Below are 27,346 nucleotides of genomic sequence, written 5' to 3' on the forward strand. Positions count from 1 at the left end.
TGAAAAAATCTAGAATCACAAGGGACTGTGATCCAGGGGAACCTTTCCATTTTAGGAAGGGGTGGGGCAGATTTTTGTTTGTTTTGCCTTCTTACCCATCACATCCAAATGGGGTGATGTCAAAAAGTCACTCGTTTGCAGGATCCCTGATTCAAACTCCTCCCTCCCCCAGAAGCATAATTCTGTCTTCTAGGAATGAAGCTTTAATTAATTCTTTAAAAGGCAATGACACTTAAACTGATTCAGTACTTTTTATTTACAGGCAACAAATGTCCGTACTACGCATAATCATAATGATTTGGACTTATTTAAATTTCGTTGGTTGATTCCTTTATCTGCTCTTCAAGTCCGACTGGGCAATACAGCAGGTGACCTTATCTATAGATAATAATACATTTTTTATTTAACATTTTTATTGTTTTTTGATGTTTGTCACCAATGAATGTGTTCAGTACTTTTATTACTTCAAATCTTAACATATGAAGTAAAGCCAAACAACAGAAGAAAATGGTCACATTGAAACAATGATATGTAAACTATGGTTCATGTTTTCCAAACAAGACAATATATTAAGGCTTCATAGCCTGCTGTTTGGAACTAACAATAGTTTCCTAATTCAGACAAAATAGGAACCTGTAATTAACTGTGGTTTATTCCCTACTGATGTGATGGCAAAAGTAATGTTGATGCAGGAGGATGGTTTATAACTTGGCCTTAGCTAGAGATTTTGTTGTCGCCATGGTTGATCAAACAGTGCATCCATCACAACCTTTTAGGATATAGATTGAAGGACACTTGTGAAAGAATTCAGTGTTTATTATAGTTGTAAATAATGTAGGGCCTATTTACATCAGGCAGCGTGTTTAACATCATTTGCCAAGTATCTTGTTATTTACCAATAAAAAACAAATTTCTTCAGTAACTGTGAATCTGAGATTAAGATTTTTTAATTCAGCAGAAGATAAATGACAAAAAGCTGTCCTGTGTTGGGTGATGAACTAACTTTGCTGTTAAGCAAACAGTGTGAGTAGAGTCTCTAATGCGATGTTGGATACAGTTAATGACACAACTGCAAATAATGGGGAAACCTGATTTTTCTTCCCAATAATCCATATCAATAGTGTATGTCATGGTAGGGCTGCACAGCTTACCTGCTGCATACCAGCATACAGAGGGAGAGTGATAGCATCTTTATTTGGTAAACAGTGGTGGTGGGTAAAAAACTTAAATTGCTATAATATAAAACACAATAGTAATAGGCGAGGGGCACTGTGTCTTGAAGGATCTTGAAGTTTTCCCTGTGGTCTCATAAGTCTTTCCATGAAAATTGTTTGGCAACAGACTTGTAGACATCATGAAATATTTACAATAACATGTCTTTCTTTCCACATGCAGGAACAGAAAACAATTGCATTTGGGAATTGATTCATACCAAGTCAGAATTGGAAGGAAGACCTGAAACAACCTTCCAGCTATGTAGCAGGTACAATCGTGGGTTCACTTTCCCCTCCAAATAGTCTTTTCTCCTTTCATTCCCACCCTACATAACAGCCTCTATATAATATGCATAATTTGGGCCATTAGATATCCTTTGGAATTAATCACAGCATACTGAATTTTACTTGTTTAATGGCAGCAGAATGTACACTTCCCAAGAAACCTCAGGTGAAAGATATTTTATGTTGTTGCTCATGCAGCAAGGCCAATCATCTCCCTATGGATATGCTCTGCCAACTCCAAAAGCTCTAGAACTGAACTGTGTAGGCACAGAACTTTATGCAGACCCCATGAGGAATCGCACATTCATGCTGATTCTCCAGCCACTTAACTGTTCCATCTGTGAACAATTAAGGTTTCCAAATTGCTCCTTCAAATTACGAAGACAAAGCCAAATCATATGTGTTTGTATTATCTAAAACCTAACTACACTTTTCTTGAATTTTGCAGTGACTGTGAAAGCAAGACTAATATAGTCAAAGTGATTCGTTCAATTCTAAGAGAAAACTTAAGGCGTCAAATAAAGTGTGACTCACCATTGGAGAAAACATGTAAAAGCCGCCTAGTTCTGCATAAAAATCGAATTCCTGTTTCAGCAAAATTGGGTAAGAATGTATTTTTTGTCAAAATTTAAACTCATACTAGTTTGTAGTAATACTATCCAAGCATGTTCAAACACTTATCTGTAGTATTGCTGGAGAGGAAACAAAGATTACAGTAACTAAACTTATTCTGTTTGTACTGCACTTTGTTGAAAATTACTAGTTGTGCAACTGTATATTTAGTAGGCGTTATTGCATCATCTTGCAGTTGAAAAAGGTAGGAAGAACTAAAATTTTGCAAAGCACAGAAGTTGATGTTTTTAAATACCTGTCTGATTCTAGGTTGGTTTGGGGTTGTTTTTTTGCTTTTGAGACATAAATTTAATAGTAAAAAAACGTGTACAAGCGTGGGAGAACATTAATTTTGCTTAAACTAAAAGTCAGTTGTGTTGGATTATAAGGGGGGAGGGGGAGAGCCAGAATCTGCCTTAGAACTACCACCTTACTAGGTCAACTGAAATGTCACAAAACAGCATGCAAGCTTTCAAGTGTTCCCGAACATTTAATCAGACCGGATAGTAAACAAAGCAAGAGGATTGGGGAGGGGGGATAATTTGGATTATTTATTTATTTAATGTTTATATATGACTTAATCATAAAAATATATCACAGTGGTTTACAACAATATAAAACCTTTCTTACGTATCTTTAGGCACCAGGCAAAAACATTTCTCTTTTCCCAGGCCTTTTGCTAATTAAAAAATATATGGCCTTTTAAAACTTCGGAAGGGTATGCTTTTATTTGTTACTACGGTATGTGTTTTTATATTGTAAACTGTCCTGTGATCCTCAGATAAAAGATGGTATAGAAATTGTAACAATACACATCAACTTTGTGTGTAGAAGAATATCCTACTTTGTTAATCACAAAGTCTGAGCAACCTTCAAAATAGAAGTATTTCCTCTACACTGACTGCTTGAAATTACTTTCTCATAAACTTACTTAGCCTTTGACTGAAGAGCTGAGACTGCCATAGAGGCTTATCCTCAGAGCAGTTGAGGTAAGGTTGAAGCATAGCACAGGAATGAGCGGTTCCTTATCTTTGACATAATGCATAAGCAGAACTTGTTCACTTCACCAGTTGCTCCAGCTTCATGCAAAGATCCTTACTCAGTACTTGAACCTTACAAACTTGTCTTTGTAGGAGTCTTTTTTCGGGGGGCAGGGGAAATAGTGGTGGTCTATTTTATTGACAGGCTTCCACAGTGCCTAGGCAGGAAGCACTGAACCCTGTTCCTTCCTAGTGCTACTAAGAGGCAGCTTAACATTGCCATTTTTACAGTTAGTCCACATGGAGTTTGGCTGATTTATCCAGGCGCCCACAGAGCCAATCTGAGTTCAGAGTTTTTGTTTGTTTGAAGAAAGCCACACTTCACAACTTAAAATATCTCCCCCATGATATAACGAAAGTAGTTTAAAATGTCACTTCATACTGAAACATAATTGTAAAACTATGAAACTCTTATTGATATGCTTGCCAGAGTTGTTGAGTATAGGAATTTAGCATGTGTTTTTACCCTGGCAGCTTCCTCAAGATCATTAAAGTTAATGAAGAACTCTCCCAGTAATGAATGGAACACTGAACCAGGCAAAGTAAATGAATTGGATTCTGATGAATGCAGCCTGAGTAGCAGTACTCCAAGTAGCAGTTGCCATACCACCGATAGCATCCTGGAATCTAAAAATTTGTCCCCCGTGAAACATCTCCAAAACTCTGCATCAGATTTTTCAAACAGTCCTGTCAAAGAATCTGACATTTTAAGTGACGACGAGGATGACTACCAGCAGATTCTAAAGAAAGGCAGTCCCACAAAAGACATAGAAATTCAGTTCCAGCGGCTGAAGATTTCTGAGAATCCTAGTGATGATACAGAGGATAAGTATTCTTCTGAGAGTGAGTATGGAGAAGGGCGGAGGGTGGGTGATCACCCTAAACTAGTCAGGGCGCACTTTTGCCCTATTAAACGGAAAGTGAACAGCACAAGACGCGACAAAGGAACATTACTGGCAATGCAAGAACGGCACCAGTCTCTTGATAGCCATCCAGACGCTGCAAGTTTTGACCTGAACTCTATTTTAGAAAGAGAATTTAGTGTACAAAGTTTAACTTCAGTGGTTAATGAGGACTGCTTTTATGAAACAGTAGACAGGCATGGAAAGTCCTAGCTGCCTGATTCGAGCATCACCACATACAGATTTACATACTTTAAAAAGGGTGATTATTGTAACTTGAGAAACTATTCAGTTTAATGCACTACTGTGTTTTCCACAGAAGTAGTTGTAAAGGCTTAAGTTATTTTAATTTATTGTGGAACAGAAATTTAGATTGAGCTGTTTACGATTCAGGGCAGTGTAATCTCATTTAAATAAAATTAAGAGATGTTTTTAAATTTTTGAAAAGGGAATGAACTCTTGTCAATACCTATGTTCTTTTGAGAAAGTTCAAACAACTTTAATTCGGGGCATTTAAAGCAAAAAATATTTTTAAATTCATCTTAGAAAAATTAAAGTCCTGCACTAAGATGTTTATACTTGATTTTTATATATATGTAAATATAAAAAAGCCTGTACTGTAATCTTATTGTATTTTTCATTTTTCTCTACAAGCTTGTACAGTAAAATGCTAAATGCAATTGGTGTGCTTTGTTTTTTATACTGTTCTCTCTTCAATGAAATTCACATACCTTAGTTCAAAAAGACTTAACATTCCAACTTAGAATGTATTTCATTCCACTCGACAGAAACACACATCGCGGCTGGTTACTTTTCTAGAATGAGCTAGATCACGTCATCCTTCATCTTGCAAAATCTGCTCCTCTTCCTGTTTCGCTTCTCTGTCAATTCATCCCTATAGTTATATGTAAAAAGTTTTGGGTCTTCATCACACATTTTTCTATAGACATCACAAAGGCTTTTAAAATGAAACATGGAAAGTTGAGTCGGGCGCAGAATTGGATCAACATCTGCCAGCTTGAGTAGCTGTTCTGCTTTTTCTAAACGTTCAGCTTCTGGAAATAAGACCCTGAAAGAAAATGGAGGACATAATCCAAGTGAGTTCGTTAAATGGGGTCTCTTCCTTTATTCAGGTTTTTTAACCATCAGAAACAGTGACCCGCTTCAATAAAAATACCTGACTAATCCATGCTAAGAATAGTTGCCTGCACTAGGTGCAGTTACCCCACATTGCTGGTCTACCACACCACACCCCAATGGAACCATCTTATGCTGCTCAATCTTTTCTCTATCTCCTGTACTCTGCCCCCTCACTCAGTGGTTGGCTTTCCTTATCCAATTTTTGGCCTTCTCTGCACATCACTTAGAAATTTTACTTTCTCTTCCCGAACACTGCCATTCTCTATGGAAAGCTTTAGTTCTAAAATGAAAAGCCACAGAGCTCAAGCTTGCATTGACATCCTAACCACAAACCAAAGATGTCTTTATTTTGTCTTACAAGTCAACATGGAAACAGCGGCACTAAAGTATCACAAGTTTAGTTTTCAGCAAGCAGCAGATCAGTTCACTTTAAAAGTCAGGCCACACTGTTAAAATTTCTACAATAATGAAAATTCCCCCTCCCAGTTCCTTAAGGAGGGGTGATGCTACAAAGAAAGCCTCACCCTTTATCCCAATTAAGTTTCAGATAATAAACAGGCACCAAGGCCTCATCTGCTGATTGTAGGGCAGAGAGGTGCGGTGACAAGATGGGGTTGTGTCCTGGCATTTAAAGCAATGTTGGGGAGCCAGTGGCAATCCATATATTCTTGCACTCCAGTGCCCATCATCCCCAGCCACTCCAAATTGCAGCCCAGCAGCAGGTTCCATACACTTGCATTAAAAGTAGTGGCTTGCATGCTCTGATTGCTGTAAACCTTTTCATCACAACTATGGCCACTACTTGTCAGCGGGCGTTAACTGTCTGGTCTCATTTTTGCTTGGTGTACTATGGTCTGGATTGTGAAGTAGATGCTAGTTAATAGAAAGGAACTAGGCCTGGATAATTTCTCTCTCTCGTTGTAGGCCTATAGAGTGGCATGGGCAGTGAGTGAGTGTGTGTGTGATTGTCACTGTTTATTCTCAGAAACATATCTGAAGACATTTACTTTGTTTCATGTTCCCTTACCCAATAATAAAATTTATTATGTTTATTTATTTAAAAGGTAAATACACACATATTTTACCCTCAAAATAATTGAGATTTATATCCACTTGTGATCCACTGGTCATGAAAAGCTCACTGATTCAGTGGGGAAGCCATGATCACACACCCGACACCTGACGTAACATGGGATGACAAGCAGGGTCTGTAATGGTGGGACTTCAAAGGAATGATCAGCAGCTTAAGATGAACTCCCGACTGGGTGCATACCTTGCTCCAGCAAAGGAGCAACCAGCCTTCAATGGAAACTGGAGGTTTAAGGAGCAGCATGGAAGGGAGAAGACCTCCTTCAGTAAAGCAAAAAGTTAATACCAAAGGACTCTCAAACAGCCCAGCATTGTGCTTTGAATTTCCCACAATTGGGGCTGCAAAGCACAACATTGAAGGAATGGGTTTCCCAAAACCCAAAACTGACTGTGCAGGCAGTTTGAAAGTGCACCAAAATCCCTATTTTTCTTTAGCTAAAATCCATTAACTTGAGTTCTGAGTCAACGTATAAACAAAACCCTGCCTGTGCTCAAAGCTCTGTCCCTTATCAGTCAGTGACGGCAATGAGTGACCTTGCCAAGTTCCAGTAGAGCAGGGATGAGGCGTCTGTACCTTATCTTATGTCCTGACCACAAAGACCACAGATCCAGTCCGGGAACAACGCCAAAAGCGTGTTCTCGGAAATGACAACCTCTTCCTCCAAGATAAGAGTAGGAAGAGGAAGATCCTTTTATGGTCAGACGTACAGGAAGGAATCCCTTTTATGGTTATGAATACCAGAGCAAGAACATATGTGATGTCAACCTGCGTACATAGGCTGACATGATTGGATTTATATGGGAAGGAGGGAGAGGGTGCCTGGAGGATTATATATACTGCGTGAAACTTGTCATTTCTTTGGACTTGCTGTGGACTTGATCACGCAAGTGCCTTCTGCTATCCAGAGAGCAGAATAAACTCTTTCTTTGAATCAACCTCGGTGTCATTTGACTTTCTTCCTCCTGTCCCGGAGCAACGCAGACCCAATCAGTGAACTCCAATAAGGCTACAACATCACTTGACCTCACTAGGACATCAAGTGATTGACAGGTGGGTGGCCCCAGCTACATGTTACATTTGGCCTTCTTATGGCTGGGGAGATAAGGATCTGGCCCAAGGAGGAGAAAATGGTTCCCAACTCCTCCTATAGATAATATGAGATGCAAGAGCTCTTTCTGAGGAATTTGGTCTATGCTGGCTATTTCACACACCATGCTGCCTGCTGTCACCAACTAAAGATTTCCATGTGTGAAATTACTTTGCATAGCCATTGTATTAAGAATACCATTCTGAAGATTTTTTAAAATGTATGTAGGGAAAAGATCTCTTACCGTACACTTTGATGACAATATTTCCTTCTGAACTGAAACACAGTTCGGACAACTTTCTCCACCAGCTTAAATGGCTGTTCTATTTTTGGTTGCACCAACGGGGTAAAATGAACGACAGTCACATCCACCTGTGAACAGAAATAAAAACAATGGATCTAAGAAAGTATATGAGCCTAATGAAAAGTTACAGTACAAATAATAAACATTCGAAAAAGTTGTTAGCCCAATTAAACTGCCAAATAACAAGATAAAATGGTTATCATTCTGAAAAAATTCAAGCCGGGTGCCCACCCTAGTTCCTGTAGCAGGATGCAAATTATGATGTCAGGTAATTAGAAAAACACAATTAAGAGCTGCTGCTGAATGTACAGAATATCCTGTTGGCTATTTTGATTCCTTCTATAAGGGCTCTACACTGCAGTTTGGATTCAAAGTCCTGTAAGGAAAAACCTGGAATAATTGCATTTACCTTGAACAAATCTACCCCAAATTCACATCAACATAGAAACTAGTAATTGCCAAAGTCATCCTCGTACTACAATAGTCATGGATGATGGGAGCTGCATTCCAGCAACTTCTGCAGAGAATCACCTTGGCTACCCCTGTCCTATTTTCATATTTGGTGACAGTTCATGGATAGGCATTCTTAGGAAACTCACACTGGTCCCCTTTCACAGGTAAAGCAAAATGTTTATGAGCACTTTTGCCCCTCAAACTACACTTTGTGAAGGAGCCTTGTAAGATCAGTCCCGAAAGACAATACAGTTTCTGTGTGTGTCTTTGGAAGATTCTATGGTACCAAAACAAAGTTTTTGACTCGGAACCAAAACAAACAATGACTTGTGTGAATAATTGTGTAATAAATAGCAAGATATGTCTTGCAATGCAGTACCACAAATGATTCATTGGTTATGTTGCAGTAGGTGAAACCCTCTGAATAAGGGCAATACAGGAGATAGCAGTTAAGAATTCTACTGGCTTTTAAAAGGAGCATGTGCAAAAATATTGCATGAGAAGAACAACTCTGGACTTGGAGGTTCTTGTCCCCACACAGCCCTCTTCCACTAGGTCAGAAACAGTCATTCCATGAGCAAAGGACTTCCCACTTGCAGAAGTGGAATCCCATATAAATAAATATTTTGGATAATATCATACAGGTTAGGTTCAAATTGAAACTAAGATATACAGAAATAAAGTACATTAGAATGTTTTCTTTCCATGGAAATACAAAGCAATTCTCATTACTTCATTATAGGCTTGGGCTCTTAGAATACTAGGAAAGCTGCTTTGTTACTATGGGAACGGTTATAGAAAATGCTGTTCCCTTCTGATTGGATGCTTTGAAATTACTAACTTTATATCCTATTTCTTCGTTGTGCATACTAGCAGGCTGAATTTCAAAATCTAACAAGGTACACACAAGCATATTTTAAAACTGCTGATAATCATACCACCTTCACCTTATTTTGCAAATGTTTTTTGTAAAACATAAAATTACAGCTAAGACAAAATACTAGCTCATCTCACTGAGGGGGACCTACACCCCAGCCCCCAAACAATTCTGTCACTTCTGTTGCCAAAGCTTGTTTTGTTTTGCAAACACAAGCCTGGATTTTGTCCAGGGTGAAATCTACATACATATAAAAAGTGTTCTGGAAATGCATTTTTGAATAAGCGTTTGAAAAAAAACAGTGAATTTTCCATAAGGCTCATCATCACCATTTAGTCTCACACTGTATATTGCACTTAAAACACACTTAAAACATTTTATTTGCAGCTGTATAGCTAAGTCCCAGTACATTAAGAAAAAGGACTTCTGGATAAACAGATTGGCTTTTTGAATCCTTTTCTCAAACAACATGCAGCTATATACAGCGATAATGTAATAAAGAATGTAATAAATAAACATCTTAAAACTATATTATGTTAACTCCCTAGTTTTGCTCCTCCAACTTTACCATCCTTAGCTGCTGCCTCCGAATGTCCTGCTCTTTTAAACTCCAGCCAGTCTACCTTGTTGCCCCTTCTATTGGAATTGTTTGCCCAAACAGAAACATCTACATTTATTTATTGGTTTTTTATTTTTAGTAAATGTACAATGCAAACTCGTAAAATGGCACCACCAATCTATATTATTCAGTCTACATTCTTTCCCACCTTTCAAGCAAAACTGAAGCCTGCATTTTCGTCAAGTATAAGGATAAGTATATGCATACAGGTATGTTTCGTTACCCTTGCTTCTCCCATATGTCTCTTGCCATTTAGAAAGTTTTATATTACAGTATAGACTTTTCAGAGCAGATACCTGCTTCATGTGTTATTGAAAATTCTGTAAATGCCAAGGTCAGTGCTAAAACTATATGGCCTAGGCCCAGTGTACCTGAAGGAGCGTCTCCACCCCCATTGTTCAGCCTGGACACAGAGGTCCAGCGCCAAGGGCCTTCTGGTGGTTCCCTCATTGCGAGAAGTGAGGTTAAAGGGAACCAGGCAGAGGGCCTTCTCAGTAGTGATGCCTGCCCTGTGGAACACCCTCCCACCAGATACCAAAGGAAAAACAACTACTAGACTTTTAGGAGACATCTGAAGAGAGCCCTGTTTAGGGAATCTTTTAATATATGAAGGACTATTGTATTTTAATATTTTGTTGGAAGCCACCCAGAGTGGCTGGGGAAACCTAGCCAGATGGGCAGGGTCTAAATAATAAATAAATAAATAAATAAATAAATAAATAAATAAATAATTTAAATAGGGCAGTTTAAAAAACTACCACACTAGCCTTTAGCTACAAGAACCCCTCTGAGCTCCTTTAGAAGAAAAGTGGGGTATAAATGTAGTAATAATAAAACTAAACAAAAGTTGGAGATTTCTGTCAACTTAGCCCTCTCCTAGGCTAAGCAGCGTCACCATGACAGAAAAAAAAACTATGGAAAAAGAATACACAATGTCTTGTAGGAGCCTGAGAAAGAACATGTACCTACCATTTGCTCAGGATTAGTTCCCATGGATTTCAATGATATTTACTTGCTATTAAGCATGGCTAGAAATGCAGCTTAAACTAGTCTACAATTCACTATCTATATAAACCAGGATTGCTCATTAAAGAAATGCAATAAAACCCATTTATACAACAATCTGTCTGCTCTTGAAGCTTAAGTACTTATTGCAAGTTCACAAAATGAGTAAGGAAAAACAGCCAATGGAGTGCAGTGCTGCATGCTGTTCTGGGGGTTCTCCTAACCTTCTCAAGCAGATTGGGGGTGGGGGTGGACTTGCATTGCACTAGTGGGATTCATTGCACTGATTTCCACTACCACAACAACTCTGTTGAATCTCCCACCCGCAGAGTTTCAAAAACTGCTGGCCCATCATGGCCCTGGATACGTCTACCTAATTACCTGACCAGGGGAATAAAAAGAGAAATAATTATGATTTACCATTCCATCCCCTTGCTGCTTTACAGACATTTCTTTATTTGCAGAAAGGATGGAGCGTCTGTGGCCCTCCAGCTTTGGTGGACCCCAACTTCCATTAGCATAGCCAATGGTCAGGGATGGTGGGAGTTGTAGTCCAGCAGCATCTTGTGGGTCAGTTTCCCCAATTTAAAGGAATATTAGTCTAGCAACTTCATAAATGAGTTACAACCACATGTACTTTTGCTGTGCATTTCCACTGTCAGCCATGGGGTCCACTGAGTAAGCCATCCATTTCAATGCTTTAAACAAATTTAATGCCATTAAGTCAAATACATGTGCAGCCCAATGCTATGAATGTTTACTCAGGTGTAAGTCCCACCGAGTTCAATTAGACTTACGCCCAATGAAGTGTTTTAATAGAATTGTAGTACTCTCCAGACATGAAAAGCTTCCAAGTGTTTTCAAAGCACATGAGACCACAGAAACAAACCCCTATCCTTATACTGGGCTGGAGAAAGGAAGGGGTTTATCCTGTTGCTACAATAAGCTTCACTCCCAAGCAGCTTCACTCCCAAAGCTCAATCAGAGACCCTGTCGCAGCCCAGGGTCAACCATTACTAAGCCCAGACACAATCACCAGAGGCTGCAGAAATCAAATGTGAAACTGCATTACTGTGGTATGGATCAGCCTTAAAAACTCAACATTAAAACTGTTCTGAGAGGAAAACGTAGAACCCCATTTACTTCCAATACTAACGAAGCAATGGATAAAATTATGTAGCTGTCAACTATCACATGCTACAAACCACTGCCTTTTCCTTTTCTACACACTTCGAAGAGTCAGACAACAATAGGGAGAACTCATATTTATCTTGCTGCACAATCAGCAGGTTTCCCTTCCCACTTTCTTTGCTTTTTAGTCTCCCTCTTGCTGACTTGTCAGGATCTCCTCAACAGTTCTCTGTATTTAATCACAAAGCCTCATCAGCATTACTACTTTATTTTGCCTTCTGGTCTTTAGGGAAAGGTGACTAATTACAGAAAGAACTAGAGAAGGCTACAAGCTACTAGTAGCAGGTATGTAAAACTCAGCCATATACCTTTGTCACTTTAAATAGATTTCTGCACCATAATTAATAGCAGGAATTATAAACTTATTGTGGAGGATTTGGGGTAGTGGTGGCTGTTTGCAATGTAAATTCTGATTTGCAGGTGCAGTAAAGGTCACTCTGAAGTTTCATTTCCTTATAATTAAAGCAGCTTTTAAAATATAGGGTTTATGTTTTTTGAAATACATATTGCTCTACATTTCTCCTGATTTCTAAACTACAGTCAAACATTCATCATAGGATCTAGAAATCATGGTATTTTTAGAATTAAGGGTTTACATGTGTTTCTTCCATGATAGCTTTGCATGTGCTCCTTCAACAAAGTATTTCCCCCCCCCCCCCACCCTTCAGTGTAGATTCATTAAACAAAGTAGTCCTTTATTCTCCAGTAGATGGTACTAAGACAGGGAATGGGCAGGACTGCTGTGGTCATAGCATCAGAGAGCTATTTTTGTTTAATAAAAAAAACCCCAATGCATTTTTTTAATGAAGAGAGATCTTTACATTCAAGAGAAGTTGTTTCTACGACTTATACTGCTGAGAAAGCATCCTGAATCTCCCATTTAGCAGTAAGTACTGAACTTCATTAGACTCTGTACATTACAGTTTATGGTGTTTAAAAATGTTCTAACCAAACATTGCAGTTTAATGTGCATGTAATTTAGTCTGCTTCTAGCAGTTATTGGGATAAGCTACCATTCCTATTGTCATCATGCTTGTTTTAATTTTTAAAGCTGCTGAAATGCAAAATCTGAAGCAAAGATAAACAGTAAAAGAATGACGGGTAGACAGTGCCACGCAGGGATGGCTCCATTTCCCACCCTCGCAATCTATGAAATGGATGTGGAGTAAACAGGGGCACCTGCTGTGTGGCAGATCCATGGGTTGGTTGGTAGCCTGCTGGTCCCACAGAAATATAGACCTAGTTAACAAGTCAATCTCTTTTGCTGAGCCAAGCAGCTCTTTAAAGATGCAGCAAACTTTCAAGCTATATAAAACTATATTGTGGAAAATTGAGGCTATGAGAGGGTAGAAAGGCTCTTACATAACTGTTTTAGGTTGGACTGTTTTAGAAGCAGATATATCTGTAAGCTGCCTTGAGTTCTAATCTAAGAGAAAGGCAGCATAGAAATAAAATAAAATAAAATAAAATAAAATAAAAATAAAAATAAAAATAAAAATAAAAATAAAAATAAAAATAAAAATAATAATAATAATAATATAACAGTATAGCTCTCCTGACCAACTTCTCTTACTGATACCAACTTCTCTTACTAATTTCTCTTACTGAGAAATTAATAAAGCAAAATTTCCTGAAGTTGTCAGAACCAATCTAGATTTTCTGCCATGGCAGCAGTTCCATAAACTGATCACTAACTGGATGTCACACTTTTCAAAGACTACCAGAAGGGCAGGAAAGAATGCGTATCTCTGCATTGGTGGCAAATGGGGCAGATAACTAAATACAGTTTCTCTGATGAAAAGGGGAGAGAGGGCAAGGAAACAGAAAATTGTTCTGAGTAGCTCAGGTGATATTTAGTCCCTTTGGTCCATGACACAATCAAAAGATGCCAAGAGAACTTCACATCTGCCAGAAATTTGTTTTAATGTACCTTTTGAAAAAAGAAGTTAAATTTTGGATCACAGGGGACAGACAGTGACTCCCTTCTCTACATAAGTTGCAGTATAATGTGTGTGGTAGGTAGTGAAAAGGGTACTTTGGCTCATACAACAATTAGGGTTTGTGGGGAACTGAGCAAGATTTGTTTAGAAAGCTTATTAAAGTGCTTCTTTAGCTATAAAATCATTATCCAGAAAATAAAATACCTATTAAAGGACAGACAACATCAATTATATAAAATATATGTATAAAACTAATTTAGTTTCTTTCTCTGGTCCAAGTAAAAGTTAAAATCAGCAGATGTCAGTCATAACAGATGTCATACAAATCCCCCCCCCCAAAAAAAAAACACACAAGGTGGGCAGGCCATTGTTCTAAGCTTGTTCTAAGCATAAGTGCACACAATGCAGTATTTACAGAAAAGGTCAAAAGTTCTTTTTTCTTAAACCACTCTATTCTTCAAAATATCTACCTAACCAAGTAAAAAAAAGGCTGTTTCAGCATAATGATGTTTTCATGTTTTTAAGATGTTGGCAGCACATTTTAGATTCCAAGTCTTGTTATATACATGAGAAATGTACAAGCTGAAGAATCCATTAATTACTGGATTCTGAATATGCTCAGGCTTGTATGTCAATTACATGCTGCTTTTAACAAGAGATGTTAGCTCATCTACCATTCAGTATAAGCCCAGCATTTCAAATTCAAATATATGTATTTTTTTAAAAAACCTAATTACACCAAGTCCTACTGTTGCTTCTATCATACAGGTTGGTTCCAAAGAGTACACACATATGCACTGAGTTAGACTACTAGCCCATGTGGGCCAGCATTATTGTTGCACTAGGTAGCAGCACCCCGCCCCCGAATACACTTTGTGCACTTTTCCACTGAACCCAAATGGTTTAAGAGGTACTGAACCCATGTCCATTTCAATGTGGCAGGAGATGGGATGTTTGCAGGCGCAGAGGACCTAAATGTAACACCTAGAGCAAAAATGTATTGGAATTCCCCAAGCCTTTTATGGAGGGGAAGAAGGCGCCGGAATCGTGGAAAGAAGCCTTTATCACATTGATACCAAAATCAGAAACTGAAAAGACACAGCTTAAGAACTACCGTCCCATCTCCCTTTTAAATGTGGATTACAAAATATTTGCTGAAGTTTTGGCAAACAGACTTAAAAGAGTTTTAAGTGAAGTAATACACAAGGACCAAGCAGGCTTTCTCCCAGGCAGACACATGTTTGCTAATACAAGGAATATTATTGACATTTTGGAGCTGTTGCAAACAGAAATTAATACCAAAGCAGTGTTAGTTTTTATAGATGCGGAGAAGGCCTTTGACAATATCTCTTGGAAGTTTATGAAGGGAAATTTAAAAGAAATGGGAGTGGGGAGGGGTTTTGAAAACGGGATTGATGCGATATATTCAGAACAAAAGGCAAAACTGATAGTCAACAATGTGGTTACGGAAGGGTTTAAAATTGAAAAAGGAACACGACAAGGCTGCCCAATTTCCCCGCTGTTGTTTATTACAGTCCTGGAGGTGCTCCTGAATCTCATCAGAGGGGACCGGTTGGTGCAAGGGATCCAGGTCGGAGCGAAACAATATAAACTTAAAGCTTTTGCAGATGACCTAGTTTTGACCCTGCAGGAGCCAGAATCTAGTACAAAAAGAGTTTTGGAATTGATTCAAGACTTTGGTCGGGTGGCGGGATTCAAATTAAATAAACAGAAAACTAAAGTATTAGGGAAAAACTTGACAGACATAGAGTCAGAACGGTTTCAGAAAGAAACAGAACTAACATTGGTGAAAAAAGTTAAGTACCTAGGGGTAAATATAACAGCAAAAAATCTGAGTCTATTTAAGGATAATTATGAAAAATGCTGGTCTGAAATTAAGAGAGACTTGGACTGTTGGACAAAATTGAAACTTTCTTTGCTAGGCCGAATTGCTGCTATTAAGATGAATGTATTGCCAAAGATGTTGTTTTTGTTTCAAACATTACAAATTGTGGATAAGACGGAGTGCTTCAGGAAGTGGCAGAGAGATATTTCTAAATTTGTCTGGCAGGGCAAAAAGCCTAGAATTAAGTTTAAGATACTAACTGATGCGAAAGAAAGAGGCGGCTTTGCCCTGCCGGACTTAAAGTTGTACTATGAAGCAGCAGCTTTCTGCTGGCTCAAGGACTGGCTACTTCTTGAAGACACGGATGTGTTGGATTTGGAAGGTTTTAACAATGCATTTGGCTGGCATGCATATCTATGGTATGACAAAGTTAAGACCAATAAGGCCTTTAAGAACCATATTGTCAGGAAAGCTGTATTTAATGTCTGGACAAAATACAAAGACTTGTTGGAAAACAAAACCCCAAGGTGGCTTTCACCTCTGGAGGCTAAAGCCCGGAAGAGACTCAATATGGAGGCCAACTGGCCAAAGTATTGGGAAATATTAGAAAAAGATGGTGACAATTGGAAATTGCAGAGTTTGGAGAAAATGAAGGGTAAAGTGCTAGACTGGTTACATTATGCTCAGATTAAAGAAGTTTTTAAAAATGACAAAAAGTTAGGATTCCAGGTGGAAAAATCGAAGTTAGAGACAGAACTGTTAGAACCAAAGAGTAAGATATTATCAAGAATGTATAACTTGCTGTTGAAATGGAACACACAAGATGAAATGGTTAAATCTGCTATGATAAGATGGGCACAGGACATTGGGTATAATATTATGTTTGAAGACTGGGAAAGGTTGTGGACCACTGGGCTGAACTTCACTGCATGTAATGCTCTGAAGGAAAATGTAATGAAAATGATATATAGATGGTACATGACCCCGGTTAAACTTGCTAAAATATACCACTTGTCCGAAAATAAATGTTGGAAATGTAAGGAAAATGAAGGAACATTCTTTCACCTCTGGTGGACTTGCCCGAAAGTGAAGGCCTTCTGGGAAATGATATATAATGAGCTGAAAAAAGTATTTAAGTATACTTTCACTAAGAAACCAGAGGCCTTCCTCCTGGGTATAGTCGGCCAGAAGGTGTTAAAGAAGGACCGAACATTCTTTATGTATGCTACAACGGCAGCAAGGATCCTTATCGCTAAGAACTGGAAAACTCAAGATTTACCCACACTGGAAGAATGGCAGATGCAGCTGATAGACTATATGCAACTGGCGGAAATGACCGGCAGAATCCGAGACCTGGGAGAAGAAAAGATTGAAGAAGACTGGAGGAAATTTAAGATTTATTTACAAAAATATTGTAATTTGGTGGAATGTTAAGAAGGGTGCTTGATTATAAAAAACTGGCCATCACTAATCTGGATTTGAACTGGAAGATAAGTGAGATTTTAGAAAACAAAAATTGCTGAAGAATTGTTATTTATCATTTAAAAGAGTGATTATAAATTACATGATAATTTGCTTGGAAAAATGTATTGATAATGTAAGTGTGAACGGGAAACGTGAGGAAGTCCAAAAAGGTTTGAAAATTTGTTAAGACAAAAGGAATGTTGTTTATTATTTTTGTATTTTTTATAAAAAACCCTAATAAATATCTTTATAAAAAAAAAAAAAAAGGAATTCCCCAAGCCTTTCTGCTTAGACCTTCAAGTGGTTCACTGGTAAAGTCCTACGAAAATTAATGGACCTGCAATTTTATCCACCCTGTTACTAAGTGATACCACCCAACTTAAGTCACTGGCACTATTTAAAAGCTAAGAATGCCAGTAAGTGGTCTTATGAACAGCAAAATTAATTAGATGAGCTTGCATTCAATACTTTAGGATTAATAGTATAAAACTAATGACCTTTCTCTATAGTTAGAATGCTCAAACCTCCTCTCCTTCTAAATCCAATTCATTTGAACTGGAATTAAAAGTAATTATAACATTATTATTCTATAATTTTAATTATCATGGCTCTTTGTCCAACAAAATATATGAAACCTAGAGCTTTATAAGAGTTTTCCATGTACCAGGCATCATTTAGACTGCAAGGAAATGATCCAGCTAATGTTAAGCACATTTAAGTGTCACTGATTTCAGCGGCAGCGTTGATTTCAGAGTTAACATGCAGCTGACCTTGCCATTTAAAACCAACAACATTTAAATGTACTTAAATGTAGCTGAATCATTCTTTCAGTCTTTACCAATAGCTTTATTTACTCTTAGTTATTGTGCTATATCAGAGGTGGTTAGTTTGTATCAAGGGATAGGGTAAATTTAAGTTTCTAGTCCAGGGGTTGGCAACGTGCAGCCCACAAAGACCGTTTTACCGGCCCACAAGCTGCCCAACTGAGCCATCTGCTCAGGAAGTCCCCCGCGTGCTGTGCTAAACCAGCGCAGTGCAGCGCCGGAAATGGCATCTGCGGGCGTGCAGATACCAGAAATCGCTTCTGTGCATGTCCAGACACTGAAAAATGCTTCTGCGCAGGCGTGATTTTCGTCATCTGGGCATGCACAGAAGCGATTTCTGGCGCCGCGGACATGCGCAGACGTGATTTCCGGCATTGCACTGCGCCAGTCCAGCCCATGGACAATCTCTGTGGGAGTGATCTGGCCCATGGCTGGTAAACCTTGCCAACCCCTGCTCTAGTCCTTGGGAATTTCAAGTTCTATATGGCCTACACAGAAATTTGAGCTTTGCTCTTCAGAAAATAGTAAGGAAACAGATTTTTTGTAAAACAACAACTTGGGACCAGTTTACCTGAAAGATTGCCTCAATTCATATATGTCTACTCATACACTTTGATATGAAGAACTGCCACTGTTACAGGGGCCACATAATACCTATTCTGCATTTGTAAGAAACCAATCTTTTAGTGCTGCAGCACCCACGCTTTGGAACCCCCTGCCTATTGACATCAGACAAGAGCCTTTACTGTGCTCTTTTTGATGCCTGCTAGAATCATTTTCATTTAGATAAGCCTACTCAGATGGGTAGGGACGCAGGTGGCGCTGTGGGTTAAAGCCTCAGCGCCTGGGACTTGCCGATCGAAAGGTCGGCGGTTCGAATCCCTGCGGCGGGGTGCGCTCCCGCTGCTCGGTCCCAGTGCCTGCCAACCTAGCAGTTCGAAAGCACCTCCGGGTGCAAGTAGATAAATAAGGACCGCTTACCAGCGGGAAGGTAAACGGCGTTTCCGTGTGCAGCTCTGGCTCGCCAGAGCAGCGATGTCACGCTGGCCACGTGACCCGGAAGTGTCTCCGGACAGCGCTGGCCCCTGGCCTCTTAAGTGAGATGGGCGCACAACCCCAGAGTCTGTCAAGACTGGCCCGTACGGGCAGGGGTACCTTTACCTTTACCTTTTACTCAGATGGGTAGAAAAAACGTTGATGTGTGCTTTAACCTGTTTTTAGTTTACCACTGATTTAATTTAAAAAATAATTGTTTTAACTGCTTTTATTGATCATTTTATTCTTTTTGTAAACTGCTGAGGTTGTGTTTTTGTTAAAAAATGAAGCAGTGTACAAATTTTATGAGATACGTATATAAATAAAAGAGTACTTGCTGAACCATTAAAAACCATGTAAATGGGGAAAAGATTATACTGACCTAAATTTCCAAGGATTAAAATTTCCTATGGAAACTGGGAAGAAAGTATATACTTACAAGCCATTGCTTTCGTTAACTGTAGATTTGAATAGATACCTTCTTCTACTTTTGTGTCACAGAAGCGAGATGGCCACTGAGGGCAAGAATAGCTCAATTTTGTATTTCTGTGTTTTTTGGCATTTACATGATCCTGGTCTTATGCCTTCAGTGTTTCAATTTGAGTTTTCTTGAAGTGGCAGAATATTGAAGGGTAGGTCCTTGTGCTCAGTCGCTCACACACTGTTCATTTATAATCATTTCTGTTCAAGTGCCCTGTGTACAGCTGCTCTGTGCTTTTGTAGCCTTCTCATCTGCTGCAGGGTCACGTTCAGTCATTCATTCAGATAGCAGTGATTTTAAATGCAAGTGTTCTAGTTTGCTCATTTCTCTTTCCTTTGCCCCTGCCACTTCCCCCCTTCCTCCCCCTTCTATCACATGCGGACAGCTATAGCCGTGGCTGGGGAGCCATCAGGCATACAAAGGTTTACAACAGGAGAGGAACAAGCAGACAAAAGGTGACAGCACATCTCATCATGGCATCAGCAGCTCTACAGTTCTTTGCTTTCATTCTAGCCTTGTTTGGCGTTTTCGGTGCAATTACAGCCACCTTGTTGCCCAACTGGAAGGTGAACGCAGACGTAGGTTCAAACATCATCACAGCCATAACTCAGATGCAAGGACTCTGGATGGACTGCACATGGTACAGCACCGGGATGTTTAGCTGCACGTTGAAATATTCAATCCTCTCCCTCCCTGTTTACATCCAGGCAGCACGGACCACCATGGTGTTGTCTTGCATCCTCTCCACTTTTGGAATCTGCATCGCCACGGTGGGGATGAAGTGCACTCGGCTGGGAGGAGACCATGACACCAAGAGCCACACTACATTTGCAGGAGGAGTCTTCTTCATCCTTGCAGGTATATTCGGCTTGATACCAACAGCCTGGTACACGAGAGAAATCATTTCAAATTTTCTGGACCCAACAGTCCCAGAAAGCAGTAAGAATGAACCAGGAGGAGCAGTTTACATTGGATTCATTTCAGCAGGACTTCTGCTCACTGCAGGTGCCATCTTTGGCACTTCCTGTTTTACAAAGCAGCAAAGAGCATGGATTTATCCCAACAAAACACAGCAACAGTTCCCAGCTGCCCAGCAAGAGAACAACACAGGCTACAACCTGAAGGATTATGTGTAAATACAGTTGTCGGTTTGTCACTCAAGGCTCCTGCTCAGTTGGGGGGGGATGTTTATTGTAGTTCTGGGTTTTTTAAAATATCAAAGTAAGTTTTTTGTTCTTGATGCAAGTGTCATAATTACACTCTGGTATGGTATGGGGGGAATTTAAATCACTGCAACAACCAATAATTTATGTTGATATTGCTTTGCAACTGAATTGTATTAGAAAAAACAAACAAAAAGAACGGTAAAAATGCGTACTGTACAGGTTGTTGTTTTTTAGCATGTGAAAGTTAGATATCTGTAATGCGGCTTACTTAATTTCAACACAACTCTAATTTTAATTAGGATACCCGCCAAACCTACTCTGCCTTTATGTGAAACCCTATGTATTGTTTTTAAAATTGTAGCTTTCATTGTCAATACCCAACTACCATGGTAACTAAATTTCTTCATTTAAAAACAAACAAAGCCTTGTGCATTTGCATATCAGAGGCTGAAGACACTGCTTCAGTTGTTGCCAAGGCTGCCCCCTCATCTCCTGACCACCTGCAGCAGATTCCATTTTTATGTTTTTTTAAAAAAAATGTCTACTTAGCAGTCTGCAGCTAATTGAAGGGTTAGACACAGCTCAGGACTAAGAAATGGGTGTATCAGCAGCAGCCTCTGTAACTAAAAGAAACTTAAACCCTCCAATTTCATGCTCCACTTTAAAAATATTTTTGTCTTCTCCTTGACTTCTGTATGTTATACCCAAGTCATTGCATGATTTAACTAACCAAAATGCATCTGTTTCCAATCTGTTCAGAGCTTCAGTGTGATTTTAACCTGCACATCATTTGGTTTCTTTAAATCCTTTATTTTATGCAAACTATTTACTATTGGATCAGAGTTACTGGCAATCTGCCACACAAAGAGTTCTTGCAGGTGATGGCAACTCAGTTTGCAATTACTTTGTCAGCATGATTCACTTGGTTAATTTGCCTTGATTCTCATAACCTTCTTTTTAACATGCTGAAATGATTATTAGTCACTGTGGGGAACCCCTCATTTCTATTCAGGAGGCGAGGCAGAGTTTGAATCCTTTGGTATATAAGGGAAGGAATAGAAAAGAGACGTTTGGGCCATAACTTGGGACACGTGTAAATTTGCATACACACAGATATTCTAGTGCCAATAGAATGAATTTATATTTCACTTAAGAATATGGCTTGGCCTCTTGTAAAAGATGAGCAAGATTATTAGTTTTAATTTTTCTACCCATCTTTCAAATATTAGCTCTGAGTTGGAGATGTAAACAGCTCTTCATAGAAAAGGTACAGGAAAAGGGCACTAAAATGAAAAGGGAGCTGAAGTAACTCCCATACTAAGAAATGATGCAACATTTGGGTCTTCTTAATTTACAAAAAAGGTGAGTAAGAGGGGACATGCTAAAGGTGTATAAAATAATATCTGGTGTGAAGAGAGATGTTTTCTTGCTCTTTCATACTACTAGCTACTAGCCAGGTTCATTGAAGAAGGCTGAATGGTGAGAGATTCACACGCTGCATAGTTAAACTGTGGAATTCACCATCACAAGATGTGGTGATGGCAACAAAGTTAGACTGCTTTAAAAGGTGATTAGATAAATTCACAGAAGATAAGGCTATTAATGACTACTAGCAATGATGGCTATAGGCCACCTTCAGGATCAGAGGCAGCATACCTCAGTTGTTTGCAAACAACAATAGGGAAAGGTTTATTGCCCTAGTGTCCTTTTCGTGAACTTTACAGGGAAGTCTGGCTGGCCACGTGTGAGAAACAGAATGTTGGACTAGATAGGCCTTTGGTCTGATTCAGCAGGGCTCTTAATCAAATGTGAAACGTGTCTTAAAAATCAAGAAACTTGTTTCATTACCCACTATAGATTGATGGACAGACAGACCAAGAATGTACCAAAGTTATTTGATGATTGCAGTGGTTCAATCTTAGGTCTGTAAATAATAAGGTGTCTACCCCCCCCCCCACCGCCAACAACTCTTTTAGGATGAATAAATAAATACTGTCTTATTTTTATTGCAAATACCTGTGATACCTAAACAAGCTCAGGTGTGTTTTGGGGCTTTTTACAGTCCAATGTATATATTTTTTCTTAAATAAAGAAAAGATATGCCAAAACCTAAACCAGGAGAAAGAAGATTCACAGAAATATTAATGTTGCTACTTGGTAACCAAATACAGAATCCTCCACACGTAAGACATATAATCCAGACCGCATTGCTCCCCCAACAGGGAGATCCAGGAGCAAACATAGTCCCCAGAAGAGAATACAAGCTCTTCTGAGCTACACTGAGCTACAAGCTTGAACGTAATAGTTATTCCAAAGCAGTCTCAATTATTTCAGTGGGTTTAATTCTCAAACAGTGGTGGTTTATCAGTGTAAGCAGTAAGGCCATCATCTTCTCCAATTCATATTCGTAGCTCTCTTTAGAATACATCAGAGATCAAGAAAATATTTGGGGGTTGGGCTGGGGGGGGATCCAGAAAAAATATAAAATATGATAGGAAACAGCCTGGCACTCTGAACTGCTTCTGTACACTTTGTGTATTAAGCATCCTATCTGTAGAATTATTTAAAAGTTTGCAAAACTGAAACATATTGTCTGAACTTAAGGACTGAAAGGTAAGTTTGAAGGTTCCATTAGCACAAATAACACAATATTAGAGCACTACAGGGTCGTTCCAGCTAAATGCTTAAAAGGCTCAGCTTTAAAAAAAAGAAGTGAAAATACTCTGACAGAGTCTACAAAGACACAGTGCTGAAAAATGACACCAAGTAATTGCTGCCAACAAAACCATGTCAGAGCAAACAAAATGCCACATACAGAAAGACAGAGAAGGGGAATAGTCATTAACAGTGAGCATCATCCCTAAAGGCATATATTCTTGCTACAACATTCATATAGAAAGACACATCCAGTACAAAGGGGGGGGGGATAGAGCACCATCGGGAAAAGAGCAGATGGCACCACATACTAATGCAAATGAAATTAACATACACAACTCTCCATTGCTACCACCATGGTGATCTCAAAAGACAAAACAGATCTGCAAGACAAACAAGTACCCTGTTGCTGGCACAAATGAACATTAGCATGACACAACAACAGCACATGGCTCAATAGGCCAAGAGAAAAAAGCACAGACTAGCTCAGTCTCTGTTCTTCTCTCCTACAGACGAAAGGGACCATCTCCACTATGCAAGAAACAGGAATTATCACAAAGGGACGTGGGTGGTGTTGTGGTCTAAATCACAGAGCCTAGGGCTTGCTGATCAGAAGGTCGGCGGTTTGAATCACCGTGACGGGGTGAACTCATGTTGCTCGGTCCCTGCTCCTGCCAACCTAACAGTTCGAAAGCACGTCAAAGTGCAAGTAGATAAATAGGTACTGCTCCGGCGGGAAAGTAAACGACGTTTTTGTGCGCTGCTCTGGTTTGCCAGAAGCGGCTTAGTCGTGCTAGCCACATGACCTGGAAGCTGTATGCCGGCTCCCTCGGCCAGTAAAGTGAGATGAACGCTGCAATCCCAGAGTCATCCGCAACTGGACCTAACCGTCAGGGGTCCCTTTACCTTTAGGAATTATCACACCTGAAATCCTAAATGTCTTACACAGAAAATATTCTACTATTTCCCACCAAATTCTGAGAATCCCCAAGAGTACTGTTCAGTGTTTATAGAGGGGTATTTCCAGATGCACAGAGAAAGGGGGACACTGCACAGAGAAAGGCAACACTGTACAGAAAACCTCGCAACCTCCATGGGGGTTACATTTCAGGGATAGCACCTAAAGCCAAAATCAAAAACAGTCAAACCTCATTGGATTCAAAAGCCTTTTTTCCTGGAACTATGTCCCCTTTCCAATTTTTTTAAAACTGCCACACACTTAAATCTGAATGTGTGTAAGTTAAATACATTTAAGTTGCAGGTTTGCTGTTACTGCATTTAGAAAGAAAATCATTTTCATGCATTAAGCTTCTTACAATACTTGAATGACTTCTGATTGTTTCAACCTCACAATGTAGATCAGTCTTGGGCTACTACATGACCACTACCGCTAGGAAATTTGCCTTGCTTCTGTATCTCTTTAGTACAATAACTACAACCCGTCATCTCATTACTAAAATCACGAATGACTGATTTAGTCTCTATACCAACCTTGTTGAGTGAATTTATGAAACATGTTTGTCACATTTGTATCCTAGTTTCCTTCCAAGGAGTTGAGAACAGCATACATACAATTTATCAGATGAGGGCCAATAAACTGAGACTGAATCCCAATTAAAACATGAGGTTTTGTGGCTTGGTTGTTTCAAGATCCAAGAATTAAGCAGGTGCATTGATTAATATCCCAGATTAATCTCCCAATTAATACTCAATTGACACTGCACTGAGAAAATTTCTGCTTATCATTTTAAGTCAGCTTCAACCAAGCTTGATTGGCTCCACTGCTGTTAGTGTTCAGGAGCTTTTCAAAGCAGTATCTGACAACTGGGCTTGTAGCAACTGAGTTGAAAATGACTACATCATTCGCCACTTCTGCACATGAAGCCATTTTGAGCGTCTGCACATGCGCGAGCAGCAAAACCCAGAAGTAACAGCCTCCATTACTTCCGGGTCGCCGCGAAAACGCTCAACCTGAAACACATTTAACCCGAGGTATGACTGTATACCCTGTTTGCATCCTGAAGTGAACGCAACCCACATCTACACGTGTCACGATTCGCCACTTCTGCACATGAAGCCATTTTGAGCGTCTGCACATGCGCGAGCAGCAAAACCCAGAAGTAACGGCCTCCATTACTTCCGGGTCGCCGCGAAAACGCTCAACCTGAAACACATTTAACCCGAGGTATGACTGTATATTCATAGCAGTGCTATAGGTTCATTCATCCTCTGCTAGTGCCAAGCTTAATCTTCAAGTCTGCATTCCTAGTCTGGTATTTGTCACCTCCCTAAACCTTTACTTAGATCCCATGTTGACTGTAACTGGCTACTAATCCATGGGCAAAAGCAGCTTTTCAGAGTACATTCATTCTTTCTCTGGGCATCTGTTGGTCAATCCTCAAAGTGCCAGTTAGCTGTAAATCTTTAAATTCGTGGTACTGTCACTGATCAACACTAATGCCTATAGTTTCAGGAATTCCGTGCAATTCATTTTGCTTTGGGGGATTTTCCTCACATGGCAGGAATCACTTTACAAAGGCAGGCTGCATTAAAATTGCAACACCATTTGAAAAGAGGTACCATTTGCAAGGCCATGGTTCAAAATGGTCAGGTTGAAGAATTGCTGAAAAAGAAGTTGGTGATACAATTCCCCAGTCTTTTTGAATTTCAAAATATCACAAACAAATCATACTAGCAATCCAATTCTGATACATATTCTTCAGCAACAATATTACTGTAACATACTGGCTGATCTATTGACCCATCTCTTGCTTTTGGCTATGAGACTGGTACAAGAAAACTCCTAAAGCTATGATAAAAACCAGACACACATGATTTGCCTGATGAATTCCTGTCCTTCTCAAGAGCAGGGGGAAGCCAACTCTAGGGCAATATTTGCCTCAGGTAGATACAGTCAATGAGCAATTCCCTTTTCAGGATCTTTAGATCTAAATCTATAGTTGTGTGTGATTTTAGCACTCATTCAGTCCAATTTCTCAGACAGCACATTCAGCTTGCATTTATGTGTTGGTGGCTTTGCCATTTTAAGTTTGAAGCTTTAATTTCTAATTCTTAGTACTAAAGAAAGAAGAGACTCACCTCTGGCTTTGGAACAAAAGCTCGACCTGGAATTGTGAAACACTTGTGAACAGTGCACAAGTACTGAGACATAATGGAAAGTCTGCTTCGCTGCCTGGCTCCTGTACTAGCTGTCAATCTCTGTGAAAGTAAACACTTTTTGGTGAGTAAATTCATTCCAGCTAATTAAGCATTAACTTCTAGAAATTTAACAGGTGATATTTAACTCGCTAAAAACAGAAGAGACTTTCAGAACATTCTCTTAATCAGAAAAATGTCCAAAAAGCTTCTGAAGATGTCCATTAATGTCTAAGAAGAGCATGCATCTTATTTATTTATGTACCGCCCTTCACACAAGCCAAAGGCATATAGATAGGCATATTATAGGCATATAGATTTTAAAAACCAATAATCCTTAAAAACACGTAACAAAGCGAAGGGACCAAGCTGGGCTGGAAAGGACAATCCCAGCCACAAGCGGCTTGCAGTCCATGCTAATCAATGCCAAGAGCAAACCCTTTGTTCAAGAGGGATCAGCACAGCTCAGGAACACAACTGGAACCAATCCCAATAGGGCTTCCACGTAGCATCTAAGTTAGGCCTACTGGACCAATTTTGACCAATGGCCCAGATATCCCCATATCTATGATGCAAGTAGTGAACATAACTTCACTATGGGTCTCTTATACAGTCATACCTTGCGTTGAATGTGCTTCGGGATGAGCGCGTTCAGGTTGCGCTCCGCGGCAACCCGGAAATAACGGAGCGCGTTACTTCCCAGTTTCACCGCTTGTGCATGCGCAGACGCTCAAAATGACGTCACGCACATGCGCAGAAGCGCTGAAAAGTGACCTGCGCACGCGCATACACGGGATCCCGTTCGCATCTTGAGGTACCACTGTACAAACAGAAAAGGTCCCTTTGTTTGCTAAAGAGTTTTTCATCTGGCAAAGGTATCAGATAATGAAAGATGAAATAAGTTTTCACCAATTCCCCCTTCGCCCTAAAGCTCCCAGCACCATTATCCACAATGTACTG

The 27,346-nt window shown here is 39.5% G+C and overlaps 3 protein-coding genes across 11 annotated transcripts in view; 2 read left to right on the forward strand and 1 right to left on the reverse strand.

Annotated features, from left to right (window-relative positions):
* Positions 1-4,733, forward strand: part of TIAM2 (TIAM Rac1 associated GEF 2) — a 123,838-nt gene extending 119,105 nt beyond the window's left edge. For all 5 annotated transcript variants that reach the window (XM_083732047.1, XM_083732045.1, XM_083732046.1 and 2 more), the window contains 4 exons: positions 263-368; positions 1,396-1,483; positions 1,948-2,102; positions 3,626-4,733. In XM_083732047.1, the coding sequence (XP_083588173.1) occupies positions 263-368; positions 1,396-1,483; positions 1,948-2,102; positions 3,626-4,266 (990 nt within the window). In that variant the 3' untranslated portion in view covers positions 4,267-4,733. The remainder of the gene's footprint in view (positions 1-262; positions 369-1,395; positions 1,484-1,947; positions 2,103-3,625) is intronic.
* The window catches only part of TFB1M (transcription factor B1, mitochondrial), a 35,855-nt gene continuing 11,148 nt past the window's right edge, over positions 2,640-27,346 (reverse strand). For 3 of the 5 annotated variants that reach the window (XM_083732690.1, XM_083732687.1, XM_083732689.1), the window contains exons 6-8: positions 26,330-26,449; positions 7,615-7,742; positions 2,640-5,122 (exon numbers count right to left, since the gene is read on the reverse strand). In XM_083732690.1, coding sequence (XP_083588816.1) covers positions 4,879-5,122; positions 7,615-7,742; positions 26,330-26,449 — 492 coding nt within the window. In that variant the 3' untranslated portion in view covers positions 2,640-4,878. The remainder of the gene's footprint in view (positions 5,123-7,614; positions 7,743-26,329; positions 26,450-27,346) is intronic. The other 2 variants (XM_083732691.1, XM_083732688.1) reach the window with 2 other exon arrangements.
* Positions 12,068-22,566, forward strand: CLDN20 (claudin 20). Its single transcript, XM_083732823.1, has 3 exons — positions 12,068-12,097; positions 12,629-12,705; positions 19,795-22,566. The coding sequence occupies exon 3, from the start codon at positions 19,883-19,885 to the stop codon at positions 20,543-20,545; it is 663 nt and encodes a 220-aa protein (XP_083588949.1). The 5' UTR covers positions 12,068-12,097; positions 12,629-12,705; positions 19,795-19,882; the 3' UTR covers positions 20,546-22,566.

This window comes from Podarcis gaigeae (assembly GCF_964106915.1).
Source record: "Podarcis gaigeae genome assembly, chromosome: 3".
Taxonomy (NCBI): domain Eukaryota; kingdom Metazoa; phylum Chordata; class Lepidosauria; order Squamata; family Lacertidae; genus Podarcis; species Podarcis gaigeae.